The sequence below is a fragment of the Hyperolius riggenbachi genome, chromosome 5 (genome assembly GCF_040937935.1).
Source record: "Hyperolius riggenbachi isolate aHypRig1 chromosome 5, aHypRig1.pri, whole genome shotgun sequence".
Lineage (NCBI taxonomy): Eukaryota > Metazoa > Chordata > Amphibia > Anura > Hyperoliidae > Hyperolius > Hyperolius riggenbachi.
Window position 1 is genome coordinate 433,165,197 of NC_090650.1, and position 20,888 is coordinate 433,186,084.

The window sequence follows — 20,888 nt, forward strand, 5'->3', positions numbered from 1 at the left end:
CGCTTGCCTGGTCAGCCCCGCCTCAGGCCGGTAGTAGGTATTTTACATAGACATTTTTACTGGCTGAAAACTTTGTTGTACTTTCAAAGCCACGCCCACATATCGCTAAGAGGCGGAGCAACTGGTCAAAAGGCGGTGTTTCCTTCTAAGAGTTCCACCCCTTTCTACTCTAGTAGACGGACTAGCTTCAGCTTGTGGGCGTGAAGGTAATGCATCAGGCTTAGCTATGCTCCACCCCCTGTGCTAACAACTGACGCCGTCTCCAGGGATAGTGGATGGAGCGACGCCTAGGAAGGTCTGTCCTCCTGAAGAGGTAGCACGAGATGGGCGGGGCTTGTGGGTGTGGATTGGACGGAGTCACGCCCCCGGGTCTCGTGTCAGTTGTGCAGAGCGGCGGCTGGCCGGTGTTTGGCGCTGTGTGTGATCCGGGATTCCCGCTGCACTTCCTATATACCAACCTCCGGACTGCACACTGCTTCACCGGGTACCACCCAGCAGCGCTGCCCTGCCCGGACCCCACCTCCAGCTACATTGCTCTGCCTGAGTGCCCTGCTCACCCCGATACCACCCAGCAGTGCTGCCCTGCTGTTCTTGCCCACGGACCCCACCTCCAGGTACTCCACATCCTGCACTGCCTTCCTGCTCACGGCTGCTCTGCTCCTTCTTTATCCTAAAGTCTGGGTGCCCACCTACCTGCACTGCTGAGCCTGGGTGCCCACCTACCTGCACTCCTGAGTGCCCACCTGCCTGTACTGTGGAGTCTGGGTGCCCACCTACCTGCACTGCTGATCCTGAGTCCCACCTACCTGCACTGCTGATCCTGAGTCCCACCTACCTGCACTGCTGATCCTGAGTGCCCACCTACCTGTACTGTGAGCCTGGGCGCCCACCTGCCTGCACTGCTGAGCCTGAGTGCCCACCTGCCTGTACTGTGAGCCTGAATGCCCACCTACCTGCACTGCTGAGCCTGAGTGCCCACCTACCTGTACTGTGAGCCTGGGTGCCCACCTGCCTGTACTGCGGAGCCTGGGTGCCCACCTACCTGTACTGTGAGCCTGGGTGCCCACCTGCCTGTACTGTGGATTCTGGGTGCCCACTTACCTGCACTGCTGAGCCTGGGTGCCCACCTACCTGCACTGTGAGCCTGGGTTCCCACCTACCTGTACTGTGGATCCTGGGTGCCCACCTACCTGTGCTGTGGATTCTGGATGCCCACTTACCTGCACTGCTGAGCCTGGGTGCCCACCTACCTGCACTGTGAGCCTGGGTGCCCACCTGCCTGTACTGCGGAGCCTGGGTGCCCACCTACCTGTACTGCGGAGCCTGGGTGCCCACCTGCCTGTACTGCGGAGCCTGGGTGCCCACCTGCCTGTACTGCGGAGCCTGGGTGCCCACCTACCTGTACTGTGAGCCTGGGTGACCACCTGCCTGCACTGCGGATCCTGGGTGCCCACCTACCTGTACTGGGTGCCCACCTACCTGTACTGTGAGCCTGGGTGCCCATCTACCTGTACTGTGGATCCTGGGTGCCCACCTACCTGCACTACAGATCCTGGGTGCCCACCTACCTGTATTGCTGGGCTGAACTCTAATCCCCCTTTGGAGTCTGTAAAGGGCACATCTTTACTCCTGGATACAAGAATTGATGAACTTCTGGGCAGCCTGGATACCCATTTGCCCTGGATACTCCTATAAATCTAATTCTGAGATTGGATACACAAATGCATTTCTGAATCTGCACGGTTGTACCACTGGCTGCATCAACATTTGGATACTCTGCACGGTGTGCAGTGTGCCCTCTTGGGCCTGGATACCCCCAGTGTGCCTTCCTGAGCCTGGATACCCCCAGTGTGCCTTCCTGAGCCTGGATACCCCCAGTGTGTCCTTCTGAGCCTGGATACCCCCAGTGTGTCCTTCTGGATCTGAATAACCCCAGTGTGCCCTCCTGAGCTTTGGATATCTCCATTTGCCTTCCTTCACCTGGATATACTAGATTTGTAATCCTCAGTCTGGATACATGTCTCTTCAAGCCAACACTCCTAGATTCTGCCTAGGTACATCTCTATATTGACCTAATTCTGATACTGGCTGTACATATGGACTGTAGAGTCGGATAATTACCTAGTTGTACTACTGGGCAGCTCTCCAGTGCAAAGACACTTCTCTGTTTCTACTCCAAAACCTGGATGTATGCCTAGCAAGTATCTCCTGGTTGCACTGTTGAGGTTTTGATGCCAGTTACTGTGGACTCTTACTGGTCTTCACCTTTTGGGTCTGGATACCCATTTGCAGAATCTGTAGTTTTGGTGATGTTGGCTGTCTGAAGCGAGATACTTGCTTTCCTTCCATATCTTGCTTGCTTTCCTTTGTTTCCTCTGTCCCACCCTGCATATCCCATCTCCCTTCCCTTACACTGTCGTCCTTGTGATCTGTCTGTCATCCTAATGATGGTCTGGCACGATACTTCTGCTCATGCCTATCCTTTCACTCCACCGACCTGGTTTTGTCCACCGTATCTCTCTCCCATCCTCTTGTGTGCATTCCTACAGACACTTCTGCACTGTTCTTCTCTTAATCCCAATTTGACACCTACTCATGCTTCTGCATCTCTGTGTTGGTTCTAACTATTATGTCTGTGACAATACTTCTTTATCTTGATTAACTTCTGCCCTAACCTGTTTGTGAAATTCCCACTTGTCTCTGTTCTACCCTCCCTGTTCCTCACTGTCCATAGATTGACTCCTCTGTGGCTGTTCTTTCCATAGGAAAGTTTTTTTGTCCCAGAACGGTGTTCCAGAACATCATGCTTCAGATGAGAACATTGCTGTACAGAACTCATCAGAGTGGATGGAGAACATGTTGGCTCCTACATACTCAGAGAAGTTGTTCCTTGGAATAAATTTGTCTGTTCTGAAACTTCTCAAGCCCTCATACAGTCTGGCTGTCCTTTGTGATAACTGCCTTTGGACACTGTAGATCCAACATGTATTTATCACAAGTAACACCGTCCAGTTAGAGGAGGAACTAAACAGATAGAACCTCTGGTCTTAATGAATTCATTCCAGCATAATCTTGTTTTTCTATGGTTGCCCATTTATTTGAAGATGCTGCAGTGATCTCTGACTTGCGGGATTGCCTATCATAAATAAATTACAAACTTCTGGCCCTGTCATTAACTCTGAACTTTAGTTTCGAGTTTGAACTGGTGTACGGTAACAGTGAATCATCATCTGTGTATCTACCACTGGTGTCTGTGGGAACTTGTGGGATTCCACACAAACATTCTATACTTCTGTAGCTCTGATGTTACTTTTTGCAAGAAGACGTCATACTCAGGGCAAGGCTAAAATGATAGAAGTTTAAACTCTGTTATCCCATCACACATCTCTATGTGGATGTAGGCTAACTTAAGCTATAGGTTTTGTTTCTGAAAAGTTCACTTAATGTTTTTGTTGAAGGACAACTTTCACTTTTTTGAAATTTGATGTTTTTGGACATTAGACCAGAAGAAAAGTTTGTCTAAACCATTGCCATTGGATTTAACTTTGCTGCATTCCACCATACTCTCTACTTTGGACCTCCCTTCGAGTGTTTTTTTTTACATAAATTATTAAGGTTTTCCTCCGTTGCTTGTTATACTTTGCCAGGTGATCTCCATGTGCCCATCTTGCCATATTGCACCTTCTACCCATCGCTGGCCCTTGCTCTGTTTTCTGCTCATTGCAAGCTAGGATACTGCAAACCAAAGATGGAAGATTCCCAGCTACCCTCAGGACTACTGGAGATCTGTGTCCTGGTCGGAGCTCCCACGGAGAAGCTGAGGCAGATAGACAAGGTGAGTGGAGCAGGTGGTTATGGTATTGTAGCGTAGTATGGATACATAGGCGCCAAAAGGATAAAATAATCTAAAATGTTTAAAACAGGAGAAGGCAGTGGTGGACTCACCTCCTCCAAGCAGACACAAAAATTGCCAATGTGTTTGTCAAATACAAGTTTATTTACATACTTCGGGGGACAATGCAACGCGTTTCGCAGGTTTGATCCTGCTTCATCAGGCAATAACAACGGAACAATAGCATATGTGGGCAGTAGAAGAGCGAGGCACCTCTGTCTTTGAGATTCTTAGATTATTTTATCCTTTTGGAGCCTCTGTATCCATACTACGCTATATGAAGTCCACCCCTGGTTGAGGGGTGTTACCCCCTTTTTTTTCTCATCTACGGAGAGCGAATGGGGTCAGGTCTAATCTCCCCACCTGCCTATACAGTGGTTGCCTCTGAGGGAACCGTGCTTTGTGAGTATAGCTTATTACTGTATCATACTTCATTTCAACTACCAGTACATACTACACTATATTTGCCTCTTGGTGTCCCTACTCAGGGTAATGTATTGTGTTCTTGGCATCTTTTCACTTTCCTAGATAATTTTACCTAAAGAGTTTGTGCATTATTTAGTGACTGGAACTGAGTTTATACTCCTCCGGCCTTTTATTCTAAGGAAAGGCGGTAGCTTGTTTTGTAGTTGATATTTCCGTGGTAACAAGACTGCTGTCTTCCTGCTTCTGAGTTAATTTTTCCCGTTGAAAGCTAAATATTGTGTTACATGTTTGAGGCTTTTTTTGCAGCTCTTCACTTTATTATATATTTTTATCAAGTGTGTCTTGTAAAGTAGCAATATAGTAAAGAGGCCCTGTGGTAACATATAGTAGAATGCAGTAAATTGTTCAGGATACCCACTATTGCGTTAAATATCCTGATTTCAGCATCAGAAACACTTCCCATGACTATATATTGCTGTATATTGGTATGTAGCCCTGTCTTCCCACTGATGCTTAGCCTAGCCTGTTTATTGTGTGGACCCCCCCCCCCCTTTCAGAGCATTCTGGGAAAGCAGGAAGTTTTAGAAGTTTCAGTAAACAAACATTCCTCAGAGATCGCCTGACAGTACTAATGATGTTACTGCCTGTGATAAATTTCAGAATGTAATTCAGGGTGAGGAAAGTTTTTGCAATGGGCAACACAGACTAATTTTATTGGTGAATATTGTGAAATCCAGGTAGTCCCTGATTTATGAATGATGCGAAAATGTGAAATTTAATTCTGTGAAAACAAGTCTATTTTTTCCAAAAAGATGTTGGTTTTGGAATTTTTTTTATTTTTTTTTAAACAATTAAAAATGTTTTAACAATTTAACAATTAAACAATTTAAAAAATTATTTCTTTGCTGCGGTACACTGAGGGCATAGGGGGACACTGGAGTCACAGAGGGGGACACTGGAGGCACAGGGAGGCTTGGTGGAGTTACAGGACACAGAGATGGCACAGTGTTACGACTTATGGACAGACTCGGCTTAAAGTGAACTAGAGACAAAGTAATTTACCATATATATCAGTGGGAACATTAGAGAAAACACGTACCCTGCTCTCTGTTTCATTATTTACTGTTCAGATTGCTTCTTTCATCCCAGATAAAATCCCCCGACTGAGCATTCAGTCTGGCTTTGCTATAATTATTCAGCTGTAATGATTCCTGAGCAGAGCCACAAGGGGGCAGGCTTGGACTTGAAAAGATAGCACAGAAGACAGACTATAAAGATTCCTGAACAAAGCCAGAATGCTCAGTCTGGGATTTTATCAGGGCTGATAACAAGCAGGCTGAGCAGTGAAGGATGAAGCAGAGAGCAGGGTAGGTGTTTTCTCTAATGTTCCCAATTATCTATATGGTAAAATACATGAGGGTGCTTCGTCTCTGGTTTACTTTAAGAACGGATCTAAAGTCCATATCTCGTTCATTAACTGGACACTACCTGTATAAGCAATTTAATGCATTACATTATTTTCGCTACAGTTCCTCTTTACCATGTGACCGCGAGCCTTGGAAGGTGCAGGGCTGAGACTGGCTGCCAACATACCTGAAAGCAGAAACCTTTTCACCTATTTGGGAAGTTTTCACTAAGCAGATTTTCATTTCTGCTTAAAATTTTTGTGAGGTCAAAATATTGGAGGAGGGAATGGCCACTTTTTACAACATTTTGATGCATGAAGATTTGCCATAGAGGCATCGATCCTCCTCTGGGCTGGAACCCACTTCTTTTTTGAGCGTTTAGGGAGCTCTTTCAATCGCTAGCGATTTTTCGAAACACTCTGCCAATGTAAATCGATGGGACAGATTCCACTAGAGTGATTACAATCAGGGAAATACGCAATCGCAGGACATGCACCATTCTGACATGTATTACATGGTGACATTGTTACTGTGGGCATGTTATGTAGCTGTTTCTAGCTGTTCTGGCTGTTAGACAGTTGTAAACAGCCATTTCCTGTCTGTGAACATTGTTACATTGTGGCAGTTTGTCAGGAGTACCTCGGTATTCAGAGACTCTAGTGGGAGTGGTTTCAGCACAAAATCAGTCACACAGCGCCCCCTGATGGTCTGTTTGTGAAAATCATTCTATTTCTCATGTAAAAGGGGGTATCAGCTACTGATTGGGATAAAGTTCAAATCTTGGTTGGAGTTTCTCTTTAAAGATAGATTTGAAAATTCACCATTTTTCTGGCTAGCAATATGTTTCTCAATTACTTATCTCTTCCTTTGACAATTGTCATAGTGTTTTTTACATTCCATTAGGCCTCGTTCACATCCGGGCCATTTCTGTGCACTTTTCACAGCGCATTGCCCTGTGCGTTCTGCAAGGTATTGATTTTTTCCATGTAATTGAATGTGCTTCAATCACATCTTTGTGCTGTGCTGAGCTGAGTTAGAAAAACGTAGTGTTGTATGCATTTCTGTGCGTTGAGCTGTAAAGCGCACATCAATGCAAGTGAATGGGTGCGCTTTTTTAGCGCATAGAAGCACATGTGTTTTTTACCCCTATTTGGAAAAAAAATACATTTACATCTGAAAACAAACCTTTATTGACTACTGCTACAATAAGCAAAAAGGCATGCTTAAAAAAAGCGCACAGCGTTTTTTTATCGTGAGCTTTTACACGTTTTTCAACGCACCTAATGTGAACGAGGCCTTGAGATTTTTCACTTCCTGTTGTATTTCACGGATAGGAAGTGAGGTGTAATTTCTGTGCCACAGATAGCATGTAAAAACTGTTTCCACCATCCTCCGCTCTTATACAGAACTATAAAACAAAACCGTACTGATCACTGTGGTCATTGGTAATGAGGATCCATGATCAGCAGGTAGATTTTCCCGGCCCACGTGTCGCCAACTTGGCAAAGGTACCAGGCATGTATAAACAGTCTTATCACTGCTGTAATCTCACAGGCGTTCTCTACGCCGGGTTACACCACACTTTGCTTTACATCTCGGCTAAGGATTGTTGCAAGACGGGTATTTTACAACAGTAAATAAGGTTCTTTTTTCACCTTTTTGCACGAGCATGTATCAGCTAGCCAGGTTTTGTTTTGTTTTTTTTCACTTCTAAGCTGTTTTTTCACTGCTGCAATGACACTTCTTAAGGTGGCCATACACTGGTCGATTTGCCATCAGATTCGACCAACAGACAGATCCCTATCTGATCGAATCTGATCAGAGAGGGATCGTATGGCTACCTTTACTGCAAACAGATTGTGAACTGATTTCAGCCTGAAACCGTTCACAATCTGTGGTGGTGGTGGTGCTGCCGCCGCCGCTCCCCCTGCCCGCATACATTACCTGCTCCGCTGGTGCGACTGCCCCCGGTCACCGCTCTTCTCCGTCTCCGCTCTGGTCTGCTCTGGTCTCCGCCATGCTTCCCTTCTTCCTGTCTGGGGGAAGTTTAAACAGTAGAGCGCCCTCTACTGTTTAAACTTCCTGCCGGGACAGGAAGAAGGGAAGCATGCCGGAGACCAGAGCGAAGACGGAGAAGAGCGGAGACCCGGGAGTCGCGCCGGCGGAGCAGGTAATGTATGCGGCTCTATTGCGTCGGTCGTCGGGCACTCGAACGCCGCTAGCGATGCGCTCTTTACCCGCGGGCGATCGACAGTTATTTTCCGCACGGCTTGATCGACGGGATCGGACGGAATGGATCGAAATTCGGCGTGTAGCGTGAACGATTGGCAGCAGATTCGATCCCAGTGATCGAATCTGCTGTCGAAACGGGCGCAAATCGGGCCAGTGTATGGCCACCTTCAGGTTCTAATAAGGGTTAGGAGGCTCCTAGACTTTTTATAAATACAGATAAATGGTTTGCTTCACCCACTTATCTAGCTGATTGACACTGTTATGTGGATATTATTTGTTTAATGTCTTCCAAACATGGGTGATGGAAATCTGTGCCCTATTTATATGCTGTTTTTTCTGCCAGGGCGTCAATTTCAGTCACTAGCGCCACCATGTGGTCTCGTGGCTCTGGTCCCCCTGTAGCTTGCTTGCTCAGCTGTCCAAATGACGGCCGAGCTTTGTACGTGGGTCAGGAGCCAATTTCATTAGGAACTATAGCTTAAAGGGAACTTTAACTGAGAGGGATATGGATGTTTCCTTTTAAACAATACTAGTTGCCTGGCAGTCCTGCTGATCGCTTTTGCTGCAGTAGTGGCTGAATCACACACCTGAAACAAGGATGCAGCTAAAGGTGACCACACACTTATAGATTTGCAGCAGATTCGACCGTCAGATTTCTGTCAGATGCCTGTCAAGTCGAATCTGACAGGTATCTATCTGATGTGTGCCACACACTAGGAACAGATTTCCAATAGATTTCACGACGAAATCTATTGGAAATATATCTAAATGCATTATTGGACCATTAGATCCAATGCAACTCTAAAGGTGGCCATACACTGGTCGATTTGGCATTAGATCGACCAACTGACAGATCCCTATCTGATCAAATCTGATCAGAGAGGGATCGTATGGCTGCCTTTACTGCAAACAGATTGTGAATCGATTTCAGCCTGAAACCGATCACAATCTGTTGAGCTGCTCTTGCTGCCTGTCCCCCTCCCCCCCCCCCCCCGTATACATTACCTGAAGCTGGCCCCGGGTCCACTTCTCCGCGCTGCACCACATCCCGCACCGCCTCCCAGCGTACACTGCGTCTCTGTGACCAGGAAGTTCAAATAGAGCGCCCTCTATTTAAACTTCCTGGTCACTGCAGTGACACAGGAAGCGCTGGGATTGAGCAGGAAAAGAGCGGTGCAGCGCGGAGAAGATGCCCGGGAGCCAGCGTCAGGTAATGTATACCTCTATCGGATCGGCCGCCGCTAGCGATGCGCTCCCTACCCGCGGGCGATCGACGGTAATTTCCCGCACGGCGCGATCGACGGACCGATCCGATTTCGGGAGGAAATCGGATCGGCGGGTGCGTTTAGTGTGAACGATTGGCAGCAGATTCGATCCCAGTGATCGAATCTGCTGTCGAAACGGCGGCAAATTGGCCAGTGTATGGCCAGCTTTAGGGCCTTTTTTCTTTTCTTTTTTTCTTTTTTTTTATTCCACAATTTCTATTTTTTTTTTTTTTTTTTATTGAAAAAATAAATCAATGTACCACACACGTATGTTTGATTTTGACACCGTCACAACAAAAACATTCAAGATATTAATTAGATGTAATAATTTATACATTTTAATTTATAAATGCGTATGGGGTGCCCTGTGCTATCGCTGCTATGTATAAAAGCACAACACAAACGATGGATGTATGTCTTTTTTCAACCAAAATAACTATGTAACTATGTAACAAACAACCTTAGAAAATTTAACTTATATTAAATCTATTTCTCATTTATTTTAATCAATAACACTACATATATTACAGTGGAGTAATACGTTATAGCTAATGTGTCACTTTGACAATTTTCTTTATTCTTGAATGTAAACTTTAAAATTGATTAGGTTGAATGACTTTCATACAACCCACCACACACCATTCAATTTCTGCCAAAATGATCTGATTTTTTTTTCCAACCTTTCGAAATAAAACATTAGGAGCACAGAGTTAAGTCTAATATTGTTTCCAGTACAGGAGGAGTTAAGAAATTCCAGTTGTTATCTATGCAAAAGAGCCATTGAGCTCCACGACTTTGCAGAGAGCTCTGTCTTCTGAAGCTTATTATCTCAACTGTCAGTCACTGTATTGTCTTTTTCCTGCAGAGGACAGGTGAATAGTTCATTGTCCTGCTCTGTAAAATCATTTAGAATGCTGAGTAGTGTGTAAACTGAAAATATTAGAGAATGATGCAGTGTTATAAACACATTATATAACTGAAAATAAAAATATGAGAATATTTTCTTTGCGAATATTGTTCTAGTAATTATCCGTACTACACATACAATTCATTATATCATAATTTTTTTTTTTGCTTCACCTTCAGTGTCTCTTTAAAAGACAAATCTCTTCCAAAAAATGTTTGGATTTTTGACCCTCTCTGGCCAGAGTGGCCTCATCCGCTTGCCGTCAGTACGAAGGTTTGCTGTTTTATCTTTTAGTCTGGGCAGAACTTCTTTGCCGGTTTTCTGAGCGGTGATTGGCTGGTTGTTGGCCTTGGTTGAACCCTCATGTGAAGTACAGTTTGGGGAAGTGAGTGGCCTGGAGGATCTGGTGACTCACTGGAGTGATGGTGCCTTTATTTGAGGTCAGCGAGCCTTGCTCCCCTTACAGAGATTCCCTGAATACCTGACACACACTTGTAGAATTTGTGTCCCTCATAATAGGACGGCTGCAGCTCATAATAGGACGGCTGCCTCTGGGTGACGCTTTATCATGTGGAAGTATTGCTGCGCTCTTCTTATCTCCGTTACATTTCAATGTGCTCTCTCAGCCACAACACCGAATGATTAATGTGCGCTATTATGCATTTCTATATTATATATTTATATTCTGACCTCTGGCTTGTCTACTTATTGCTGCCTCTCCTGACCTCTGTCTTGCTTACTGATTGTCCTGATTGCTCCTTGCCCTGCCCTGACCTCTGACTTGCCTACTGATTGCGCTGATTGCTGCCTCCCCTGACCTCTGGCTTGCCTACTAATTGTCCTGATTGCTGCCTGCCCTGACCTCTGACTTGCCTACTGATTGCCCTGATTGCTGCCTGCCCTGACCTCTGCCTTGCTTACTGATTGTGTTGATTGCTGCCTCCCCTAACCTCTGGCTCACCTACTGATTATCCTGATTGCTGACCTCTGGCTCGCCTACTGATTGCGGTCTCCCCTGACTTCTGCCTTGCCTATTGATCTGATTGCTGCCTTCCCTGACCTCTGGCTTGTCTACTGATTGTCCTGATTGCTGCCTGCCTGCCCTGACCTCTGGCTTGTTTACTGATTGCTGCCTCTCCTTACCTCTGCCTTGCCTACTTATTGTCTTGATTGATGTCTGCTCTGACCCCTGGCTTGCTTACTGACTGTCCTAATTGCTGCCTGCTCTGACCTCTGGCTCGCCTACTGATTGTCCTGATTGCTCCCTGCTCTGACCTCTGGCTCGCCTACTGATTGTCCTGATTGCTGCCTGCTCTGACCTCTGGCTCGCCTACTGATGGTCCTGATTGCTGCCTGCTCTGACCTCTGGCTCGCCTACTGATTGTCCTGATTGCTGCCTGCTCTGACCTCTGGCTCGCCTACTGATGGTCCTGATTGCTGTCTGCTCTGACCTCTGGCTCGCCTACTGATGATCCTTATTGCTGCCTGCTCTGACCTCTGGCTCGCCTACTGATTGTCCTGATTGCTGCCTGTCCTGATCTCTGGCATACCTACTTATTATACTGATTTCTGTTTACTCTAACCTTCTGCTTGTTTACTGATTGCTGCCTGCCCTCTTCCACAAGTCTCTTCTGGCTTTCTGTGCTACATACCTGGTCCTGCTGTCATTCAGATCCCACGTGGGTGACATGGTAGGCCCATCTCACTTTGCTGATCTGTGGCACCACGTAATATTAGCCTCAGGCTCTTACATGGACTATCCAAATATTAAATCAACCCCTTTAGTGTTTTAAGCCTCTGGGGGTCCCTTGCACTGAGATGTAAGGGTGCCAGTTCTATGCTCTGGAAACCTTCAACCGGTGAATATAACCGTATGCTGCACCGTGGATATCAGTGGCTGTCCTGGGGTCTTGTGTAGCCTATTCCTGTCTTGAGACAAACCCTGTGAAGTAAACTTTTCATAAGTTTAAGTGTGTCAACCAACCCAAATTAAAATAAATACATGGAAATAGCATGCTTGCATCTTCCTCTGCCTCTTCATGAGCCTGGGGCTGCCTTAATTATAGCTAATGAGTTCCAGTTCTGTCAGTCCCCACCTCACATTGCTGGCTCTCTACTGGTTAGTCTGGCATCCCACATGGCAGGGAGGGTGTGGTGGGAACGTTGAAGTAGGCAGGAAGCAGCCATTTGCCAATACTGTTCTCCAGACTCCGAGCTTCCCGGATTAAAGAGCCACTTTTTTTTTCTCAGTTTTGTTCTGGTTTCTAATAGCTAAAGTAGCTGCCATGTTTCCCCCTCCCCTTCTAGCTGCCCATTATTTATCCAGAGGAAGGTGTGAAAATAGCATCTGTGGCTTCTGTAAACTCATTGAAGCACACTGACCTATCTACTTAACCCCTCTGCTGATAAAAGCTTTTGTTTGTTCTATGCTTCTTCCTGTGGCAATGCATTCCACATCTTAATTACTCTTACTGTAAAGAACCCTTTCCTAAATAAATGGCTAAAATGTTTTTCCTCCATGCGCAGATCATGTCCTGTAGTCCTTTGAGAAGGCCTAGGGAGGGACAAAAAGCTCATCCGCCAAGCTATTATATTGCCCTCTGATGTATTTATACACGTTAATTAGATCCCCTCTAAGGCGTCTTTTCTCTAGACTAAATAAACCCAGTTTATCTAACCTTTCTTAATAAGTGAGACCTTCCATCCCACGTATCAATTTTGTAGCTTGTCTCTGCACCTGCTCTAAAACTGCAATATCTTTTTGTAATGTGGTGCCCAGAACTGAATTCCATATTCCAGATGTGGCCTTACTAGAGAGTTACACGGGGGCAATATTATGCTAGCATCTCGAGTTTTTATTTCCCTTTTAATGCATCCCAAAATTTTGTTAGCTTTAGCTGCAGTAGCTTGGCATTTAATACGATTATTTTACTCCTAAGTCCTTCTCCAAGTTTGATGTCCCCAACTGTATCCCATTTATTTTGTATGGTGCTAGACCATTGGTACGACCAAAATGCATGACTTTACATTTTTCAACATTGAATTTCATCTGCCATGTATGTGCCCATATGGCCATCCTATCCAGATCATGTTGCAGTGTGTCCCTCTCTTCCTGTGAGTTGATAATTCTGCACAATTTTGTGTCATCTGCAAAAATAGCAACATTGCTTACTACTGCATCTACTAGGTCATTAATAAATAAATTGAAGAGCACTGGACCTAGAACAGACCCCTGTGGGACCCCACTGCTTACAGTCTCCCATTTTGAGTATGATCCATTCACCACAACTCTTTGTTTTCTGTCCATTAGCCAGTTCCCTATCCATGCACACAGACTCTTCCCCAGTCCTTGCATCCCCAACTTTTGCACCAGACGTTTGTGTGGAACAGTGTGGAAGGCCTTTGCAAAGTCTAAGTATATCACATCTACAGCATTCCCAATATCCATATTAGCATTCACTACCTCATAAAAGCTGAGCATGTTAGTCAAACAGGGCCTGTCTTGCCAGTCGCTTAATCACTACTAATCACAATGAAATGATCTATATCTTGTTTTATTCACCACCAATTAGGCTTTTTGGGGTTGATATTTGTTTTCAGTAATTACTTTATTTTCTATGCATTTTATTGGGAAAAACAAGGAAAAAATGAAAGAATACACTATTTCTCCATTATTATATATATTCGTGTGTGTGTGTGTGTGTGTGTGTGTGTGTGTGTGTGTGTCGCGATCACTCGAAAACGGCTTCACCAATTTGAACGAAACTTGGTACACAGATCCCTTACTACCTGGGATGATATGTTCTGGGGGTCTCGCGGCCCCCCTGCACACCTGGGCGGAGCTACAAACAGCTAATCAGATTTCACCCATTCATGTCAATGGAAAAATGTAAAAGGCTGCCATTCTCACAGTAATCAAGCCAGAGTCCCCACACCTGGCACAGTTGGTCACTTGGTGACGGAGGTTACAAATCCAGGGAAAGTGGGCGGAGCATTAAACAGCCAATCAAATTTCAGCCATTTATTTTTAATGAGAAAATGTAAATTGCAGCCATTCTTACACTGCTGATCGCAGCATTTTCAAACTTGCCACACTTGGTCACTGGGTGACTGGCAAATTCACCTATTAATTTTCAAGAGGAATATTTAAACTGCTGCCATTCTAACACTGTTTATGGCGAGGCTTCAAACTTGCTACAGTCGGTCATTGGGTGACTGGGATCCAAATTCACTGGCGGGGCAGGGCTCACAAACTTGGTCATTGAGTGACTGTGAGTCAAGGTTACAAAAAGTGGGTGGAGCCAAAAACAAATTTCACTAGAAAAATATTAACTGCAGCCATTCTTACACTGTTAATGGCAGGGTTCTCAAACTTTGCACAGTTAGTTACTGGGTGACTGGGATTAATATTGAGGAAAATGGGTGGAGCCTACAACAGCCAATCAAAATTCACCTGTTGATTTTCAAGGGGAATATTTAAATTGCTGACATTCTTACACTGTTAATAGCAGATGCCTCAAACCTGGTACAGTTGGTCACTGGGAGACTGGGGTTCAAATTCAGAAAGGGGGCGGAGCCACAGCAGCCAATCTGAATTTGTTTAATTTCAATAGGAATATACAAATTGATACTAAGGACCCCAAAGCACAAAAACTTGGTAATTGAGTGACTGTATGTCAAGGTTACAAAAAGCGGCACCAACAACTAAATTTTTTTATATTGGAAAATATAAACTGCAACGATTCTTATACTGTTAATGGCAGGGTTCCCAAACTTGACACAGTTTGCCACTGGGTGACTGGGATTAATATTTAGAAAGTGGGTGGAGCCTACAGCAGCCAATTAAAATTCACCGATTGATTTTTCAAGGGGAATATTTACATTGCTACCATTCTTACACTGTTAATGGCAGAGGCCTCAAACTTGATAAAGTCAGTCATTGGGTGACTGGTGTCCAAATTCACTAAAGCTGGTGGAGCCACAAACAGCCAATCTGATTTGTTAGAGGGATTTCAGCCATTCTGTTATTGGCAGGGTTCTCAAACTTGACACAGTTGGTCACTGGGTGACTGGGACTAATATTCAGGAAAGTGGGTGGAGCCTACAGCAGCCAATCAAAATTCACCAATTGATTTTCTAGGGGAATATCTACATTGCTGCCATTCTTACACTCTTAATGGCAGAGGCCTCAAATCTGGTACAGTCAGTCACTGGGAGACTGGGGTTTAAATTCTGAAAAAGGGGCGGGCCAAAAAAACGACAATCAGATTTGTTTATTTTCAATAGAAAAATGCAAGTTATTGATGTCAAAGACCACAAAGCCCATAAACTTGGTTATTGAGTGACTGTATGGCAAGGTTAGAAACAGTGGGCAGAGCCAAAAACAACTTTATACATGGGAAAATGTAAACTGCAGCCATTCTCACACTGTTAATGGTAGGGTTCTCAAACTTGACACAGTTGGTCACTGAGTGACTGGGATTAATATTCAGAAAAGTAGGTGGAGCCTACAGCAGCCAATCATAATTCAACTATTGATTTTCAAGGGGACTATTGAAACTGCTGCCATTCTTACACTGTTAATGGCAGAGGCCTCAAACCTGCTACAGTCGCTCATTAAGTGAGTAGGGTTCAAATTCACTAAAGGGGCGGAGCCACAAACAGCCAAACAGATTTTTTTCCTGGATAAATTGCTTCCATTCACACCATTGATGCCAGGAACCCGAAAGCTCACAAACTTGGTCATTGAGTGACTGTGTGTCAAGGTTACAAAAACTGGTGGAGTCAAAAACAGATTTCCCTGGGAAAATATAAACTGCAGCTCTTTTTCACTGTTAACGGCAGGGTTCTCAAATTTTGCACAGTTGCTTACTGGGTGACTGGGATTAATATTCAGAAAAGTGGGTGGAGCCTAAAAATGCCAATCAATATTCACCTGTTCAAGGAGAATATTACAATTGCTGCCATTCTTGCACTGTTAATGGCACAAGCCTTAACCACTTGAGGACCGCCCCCAGCCGATGGGCGGCGGCAAAGACCGGGCCCAAACGACCGCAATACGCCCATCGGCGGGGGCGGCTGCGGGAGTGGCTGTGCGGCGATCGCGTCATTCGTGACGCGATCAGCCGCCGGGGACTGTCTCCGCCCACCGTTCGTTGTAACCCGCCGGCCGTTCGGAAGCGCCGGCGGGTTACTAGCACCCGGATCGCCGCATGTAACAAGTATAATAGGCTTTGTAATGTATACAAAGCCTATTATACTGGCTGCCTCCTGCCCTGGTGGTCCCAGTGTCCGAGGGACCACCAGGGCAGGCTGCAGCCACCCTAGTCTGCACCCAAGCACACTGATTTCCCCCTCCCCTGCCCCCTGATCGCCCACAGCACCCCTCAGACCCCCCCCTGCCCACCCCCCAGACCACTGTTTGCACCCAGTCACCCCCCTAATCACCCATCAATCACTCCCTGTCACTATCTGTCAACGCTATTTTATTTTTAAGTCCCTAATCTGCCCCCTACTCCCTCCTGATCACCCCCCCCACCCCTCAGATTCTCCCCAGACCCCCCCCCCCCCCCGTGTACTGTATGCATCTATCCCCCCTGATCACCCGTCAATCACCCGTCAATCACCCCCTGTCACTGCCACCCATCAATCAGCCCTTACTGCCCCTTGCGGGCAATCTGATCACCCACCCACACCAATAGATCGCCCGCAGATCCGACATCAGATCACCTCCCAAATCCATTGTTTACATCTCTTATCTCCTCTAAACACCCACTAATTACCCATCAATCACCCCCTATCACCACCTGTCACTGTTACCCATCAGATTAGACCCTAATCTGCCCCTTGCGGTCACCCAATCACCCGCCCACACGCTCAGATTGCCCTCAGACCCCCCCTTATCAATTCGCCCGTGCAATATTTACATCTGTTATTCCCTGTAATAACCCACTGATCACCTGTCAATCACCCATCAATCACCCCCTGTCACTGCCACCCATCAATCACCCCCTGTCACTGCCACCCATCAAACAGCCCCTAACCTGCCCCTTGCGGGCAATCTGATCACCCACCCACACCAATAGATCGCCCGCAGATCTTCTCTCCTCTAAACACCCACTAATTACCCATCAATCACCCCCTATCACCACCTGTCACTGTTACCCATCAGATTAGACCCTAATCTGCCCCTTGCGGGCACCCAATCACCCGCCCACACCTCAGAACGCCCTCAGACCCCAGCCCTGATCACCTCGCCAGTGCATTGCTTGCATCTATTTCCCCCCTCTAATCACACCTTGAGACACCCATCAATCACCTCCTGTCACCCCCTAGCACACCTACCCATCAGATCAGGCCCTAATTTGCCCCGTGTGGGCACCTGATCACTCGGCCAAACCCTCAGATCCCCCTCAGACCCCCTTCCGATCACGTCCCCAGTGCATTTATTGCATCTATTTTCCCCTCTAACCGCCCCTGAGACACCCATCAATCACCTCCTGTCACCCCCCTAGCACTCCTATCCATCAGATCAGGCCCAATACATCCTGTCATCTAAGAGGCCACCCTGCTTATGACCGCTTCCACAAAATTTGCCCCCTCATAGACCACCTGTCATCAAAATTTGCAGATGCTTATACCCCTGAACAGTCATTTTGAGAAATTTGGTTTCCAGACTACTCACAGTTTTGGGCCCGTAAAATGCCAGGGCAGTATAGGAACCCCACAAGTGACCCCATTTTAGAAAGAAGACACCCCAAGGTATTCTGTTAGGTGTATGATGAGTTCATAGAATATTTTATTTTTTGTCAAAAGTTAGAGGAAATTGGATTTTTATTGTTTTTTTCACAAAGTGTCATTTTTCACTAACTTGTGACAAAAAATAAAATCTATGAACTCACCATACCCCTAACGGAATACCTTGGGGTGTCTTCTTTCTAAAATGGGGTCACTTGTGGGGTTCCTATACTGCCCTGGCATTTTAGGGGCCCTAAACCGTGAGGAGTAGTCTAGAATCCAAATGCCTCAAAATGACCTGTGAATAGGACGTTAGGCCCCTTAGCGCACCTAGGTTGCAAAAAAGTGTCACACATGTGGTATCGCCGTACTCAGAAGAAGTAGTATAATGTGTTTTGCGGTGTATTTTTATACATACCCGTGCTGGGTGGGAGAAATCTCTCTGTAAATGGACAATTGTGTGTAAAAAAAATCAAATAATTGTCATTTACAGAGATATTTCTCCCACCCAGCATCTGTATGTGTAAAAATACACCCCAAAACACATTATACTACTTCTCCTGAGTACGGCGGTACCACATGTGTGGCACTTTTTTGCACCCTAAGTGCGCTAAGGGGCCCAAAGTCCAATGAGTACCTTTAGGATTTCACAGGTCATTTTGCGACATTTGGTTTCAAGACTACTCCTCACGGTTTAGGGCCCCTAAAATGCCAGGGCAGTATAGGAACCCCACAAATGACCCCATTTTAGAAAGAAGACACCCCAAGGTATTCCGTTAGGAGTATGGTGAGTTCATAGAAGATTTTATTTTTTGTCACAAGTTAGCGGAAAATGACACTTTGTGAAAAAAAACAATTAACATCAATTTCCGCTAACTTGTGACAAAAAAAAAAAATCTTCTATGAACTCACCATACTCCTAATGGAATACCTTGGGGTGTCTTCTTTCTAAAATGGGGTAATTTGTGGGGTTCCTATACTGTCCTGGCATTTTAGGGGCCCTAAACCGTGAGGAGTAGTCTTGAAACGAAATTTCTTAAAATGACCTGTGAAATCCTAAAGGTACTCATTGGACTTTGGGCCCCTTAGCGCAGTTAGGGTGCAAAAAAGTGCCACACATGTGGTATCGCCGTACTCAGGAGAAGTAGTATAATGTGTTTTGGGGTGTATTTTTCCACATACCCATGCTGAGTGGGAGAAATATCTCTATAAATAGACAATTGTGTGTAAAAAAAATAAAAAAATTGTCATTTACGGAGATATTTCTCCCACCCAGCATGGGTATGTGTAAAAATACACCCCAAAACACATTATACTACTTTTCCTGAGTACGGCAATACCACATGTGTGGCACTTTTTTGCAGCCTAACTGCGCTAAGGGGCCCAAAGTCCAATGAGCATCTTTAGGCTTTACAGGGGTGCTTACAATTAGGCACCCCCCAAAATGCCAGGACAGTGAACACACCCCACAAATGACCCCATTTTGGAAAGTAGACACTTCAAGGTATTCAGAGAGGAGCATAGTGAGTCCGTGGCAGATTTCATTTTTTTTTTGTCGCAAGTTAGAAGAAATGGAAACTTTTTTTTTGTTGTTGTTGTCACAAAGTGTCATTTTCCGCTAACTTGTGACAAAAAATAAAATCTTCTATGAACTCACCATGCCTCTCACTGAATACTTTGGGATGTCTTCTTTCCAAAATGGGGTCATTTGGGGGGTATTTGTACTATCCTGGAATTTTAGCCCCTCATGAAACCTGACAGGTGCGCAGAAAAGTCAGAGATGCTTGAAAATGGGAAAATTCACTTTTGGCACCATAGTTTGTAAACGCTATAACTTTTACCCAATCCAATAAATATACACTGAATGGTTTTTTTTTTATCAAAGACATGTAGCAGAATAACTTTCGCGCTCAAATGTATAGGAAATTTTACTTTATTTGAAAAATGTCAGCACAGAAAGTTAAAAAGTCATTTTTTTGACAAAATTCATGTCTTTTTTGATGAATATAATAAAAAGTAAAACTCGCAGCAGCAATCAAATAGCATCAAAAGAAAGCTGTATTAGTGACAAGAAAAGGAGGTAAAATTCATTTAGGTGGTAGGTTGTATGACCGAGCATTAAACCGTGAAAGCTGCAGTGGTCTGAATGGAGAAAAAGGCTCTGGTCCTTAAGGGGCGAAAAGACTGTGGTCCTGAAGTGGTTAAAGGGACACTGTAGGGGGGTCAGGGAAAAATGCGTTGAAGTTACCCGTGGCTTCTAATGGTCCCCCAAAGACATCTTGTGCCCGCGCAGCCACTTCCCAATGCTCCGGCCCCGCCTCTGGTTCACTTCTGGAATTTCAGACTTGCATTGCCGTGTCCTCACTCCCGCTGATGGCACCAGGAGCGTACTGCGCAGGCCCAGTATGGTCTGTGCCTGCGCCGTGTGCTCCTGGTGACATTAAGGAAAGCGAGGACCCGGCAATGCAGGCGCAGTGGTTTTCAGACTGTAAAGTCTGAAATTCCAGAAGTGAACCGGAGGCGGGGCCGGAGTGGTACGTTTTGCTAAGAGCTACCTTACTCTGAATGCATTTTAACAGTAAGAATAAGAAAAAAACGGAAAAAAATTCATTATTTCTCAGTTTTCGGCCAATATAGCTTTAAAATAATATATGCCTCCATAATTAAAATCCACGTATTGTATTTGCCCATTTTTTCCGGTTATTTCACGGTTTCAATTATGTCCCTATTACAATGTATGGTGACAATATTTTATTTGGAAATATAAGAGCATTTTTTCCATTTTTCATCCATCACTATTTACAAGCTTATAAAAAAATGGAAATATTTCATCTTTACATAGATATTTAAAAAGTTTAGACCCTTAGGCAAGTATTTTTTTTTTTTTTTTATTGTAACTTTTTTTTTTTTTTTTTTTTTAATTATTCAACATTTTATGTGGGTATTTTTGGGAGGGTGGGGTGTAAATAGTATTTGATTTGGGTAAATATATGTGTATTTTAATTTTTTTTTCATTTAGATGT

General features: G+C 45.0%; 1 protein-coding gene across 2 annotated transcripts in view; it reads left to right on the forward strand.

Moving 5' to 3' along the window:
• Nucleotides 1-521: 521 nt before the first annotated feature.
• The window catches only part of DENND3 (DENN domain containing 3), a 142,188-nt gene continuing 121,821 nt past the window's right edge, over nt 522-20,888 (forward strand). Inside the window, exons 1-2 of one of the 2 annotated variants that reach the window (XM_068238086.1) lie at nt 522-2,054; nt 2,766-3,835. In XM_068238086.1, the coding sequence (XP_068094187.1) occupies nt 3,749-3,835 (87 nt within the window). In that variant the 5' untranslated portion in view covers nt 522-2,054; nt 2,766-3,748. The remainder of the gene's footprint in view (nt 2,055-2,765; nt 3,836-20,888) is intronic. The other variant, XM_068238085.1, reaches the window with a different exon arrangement.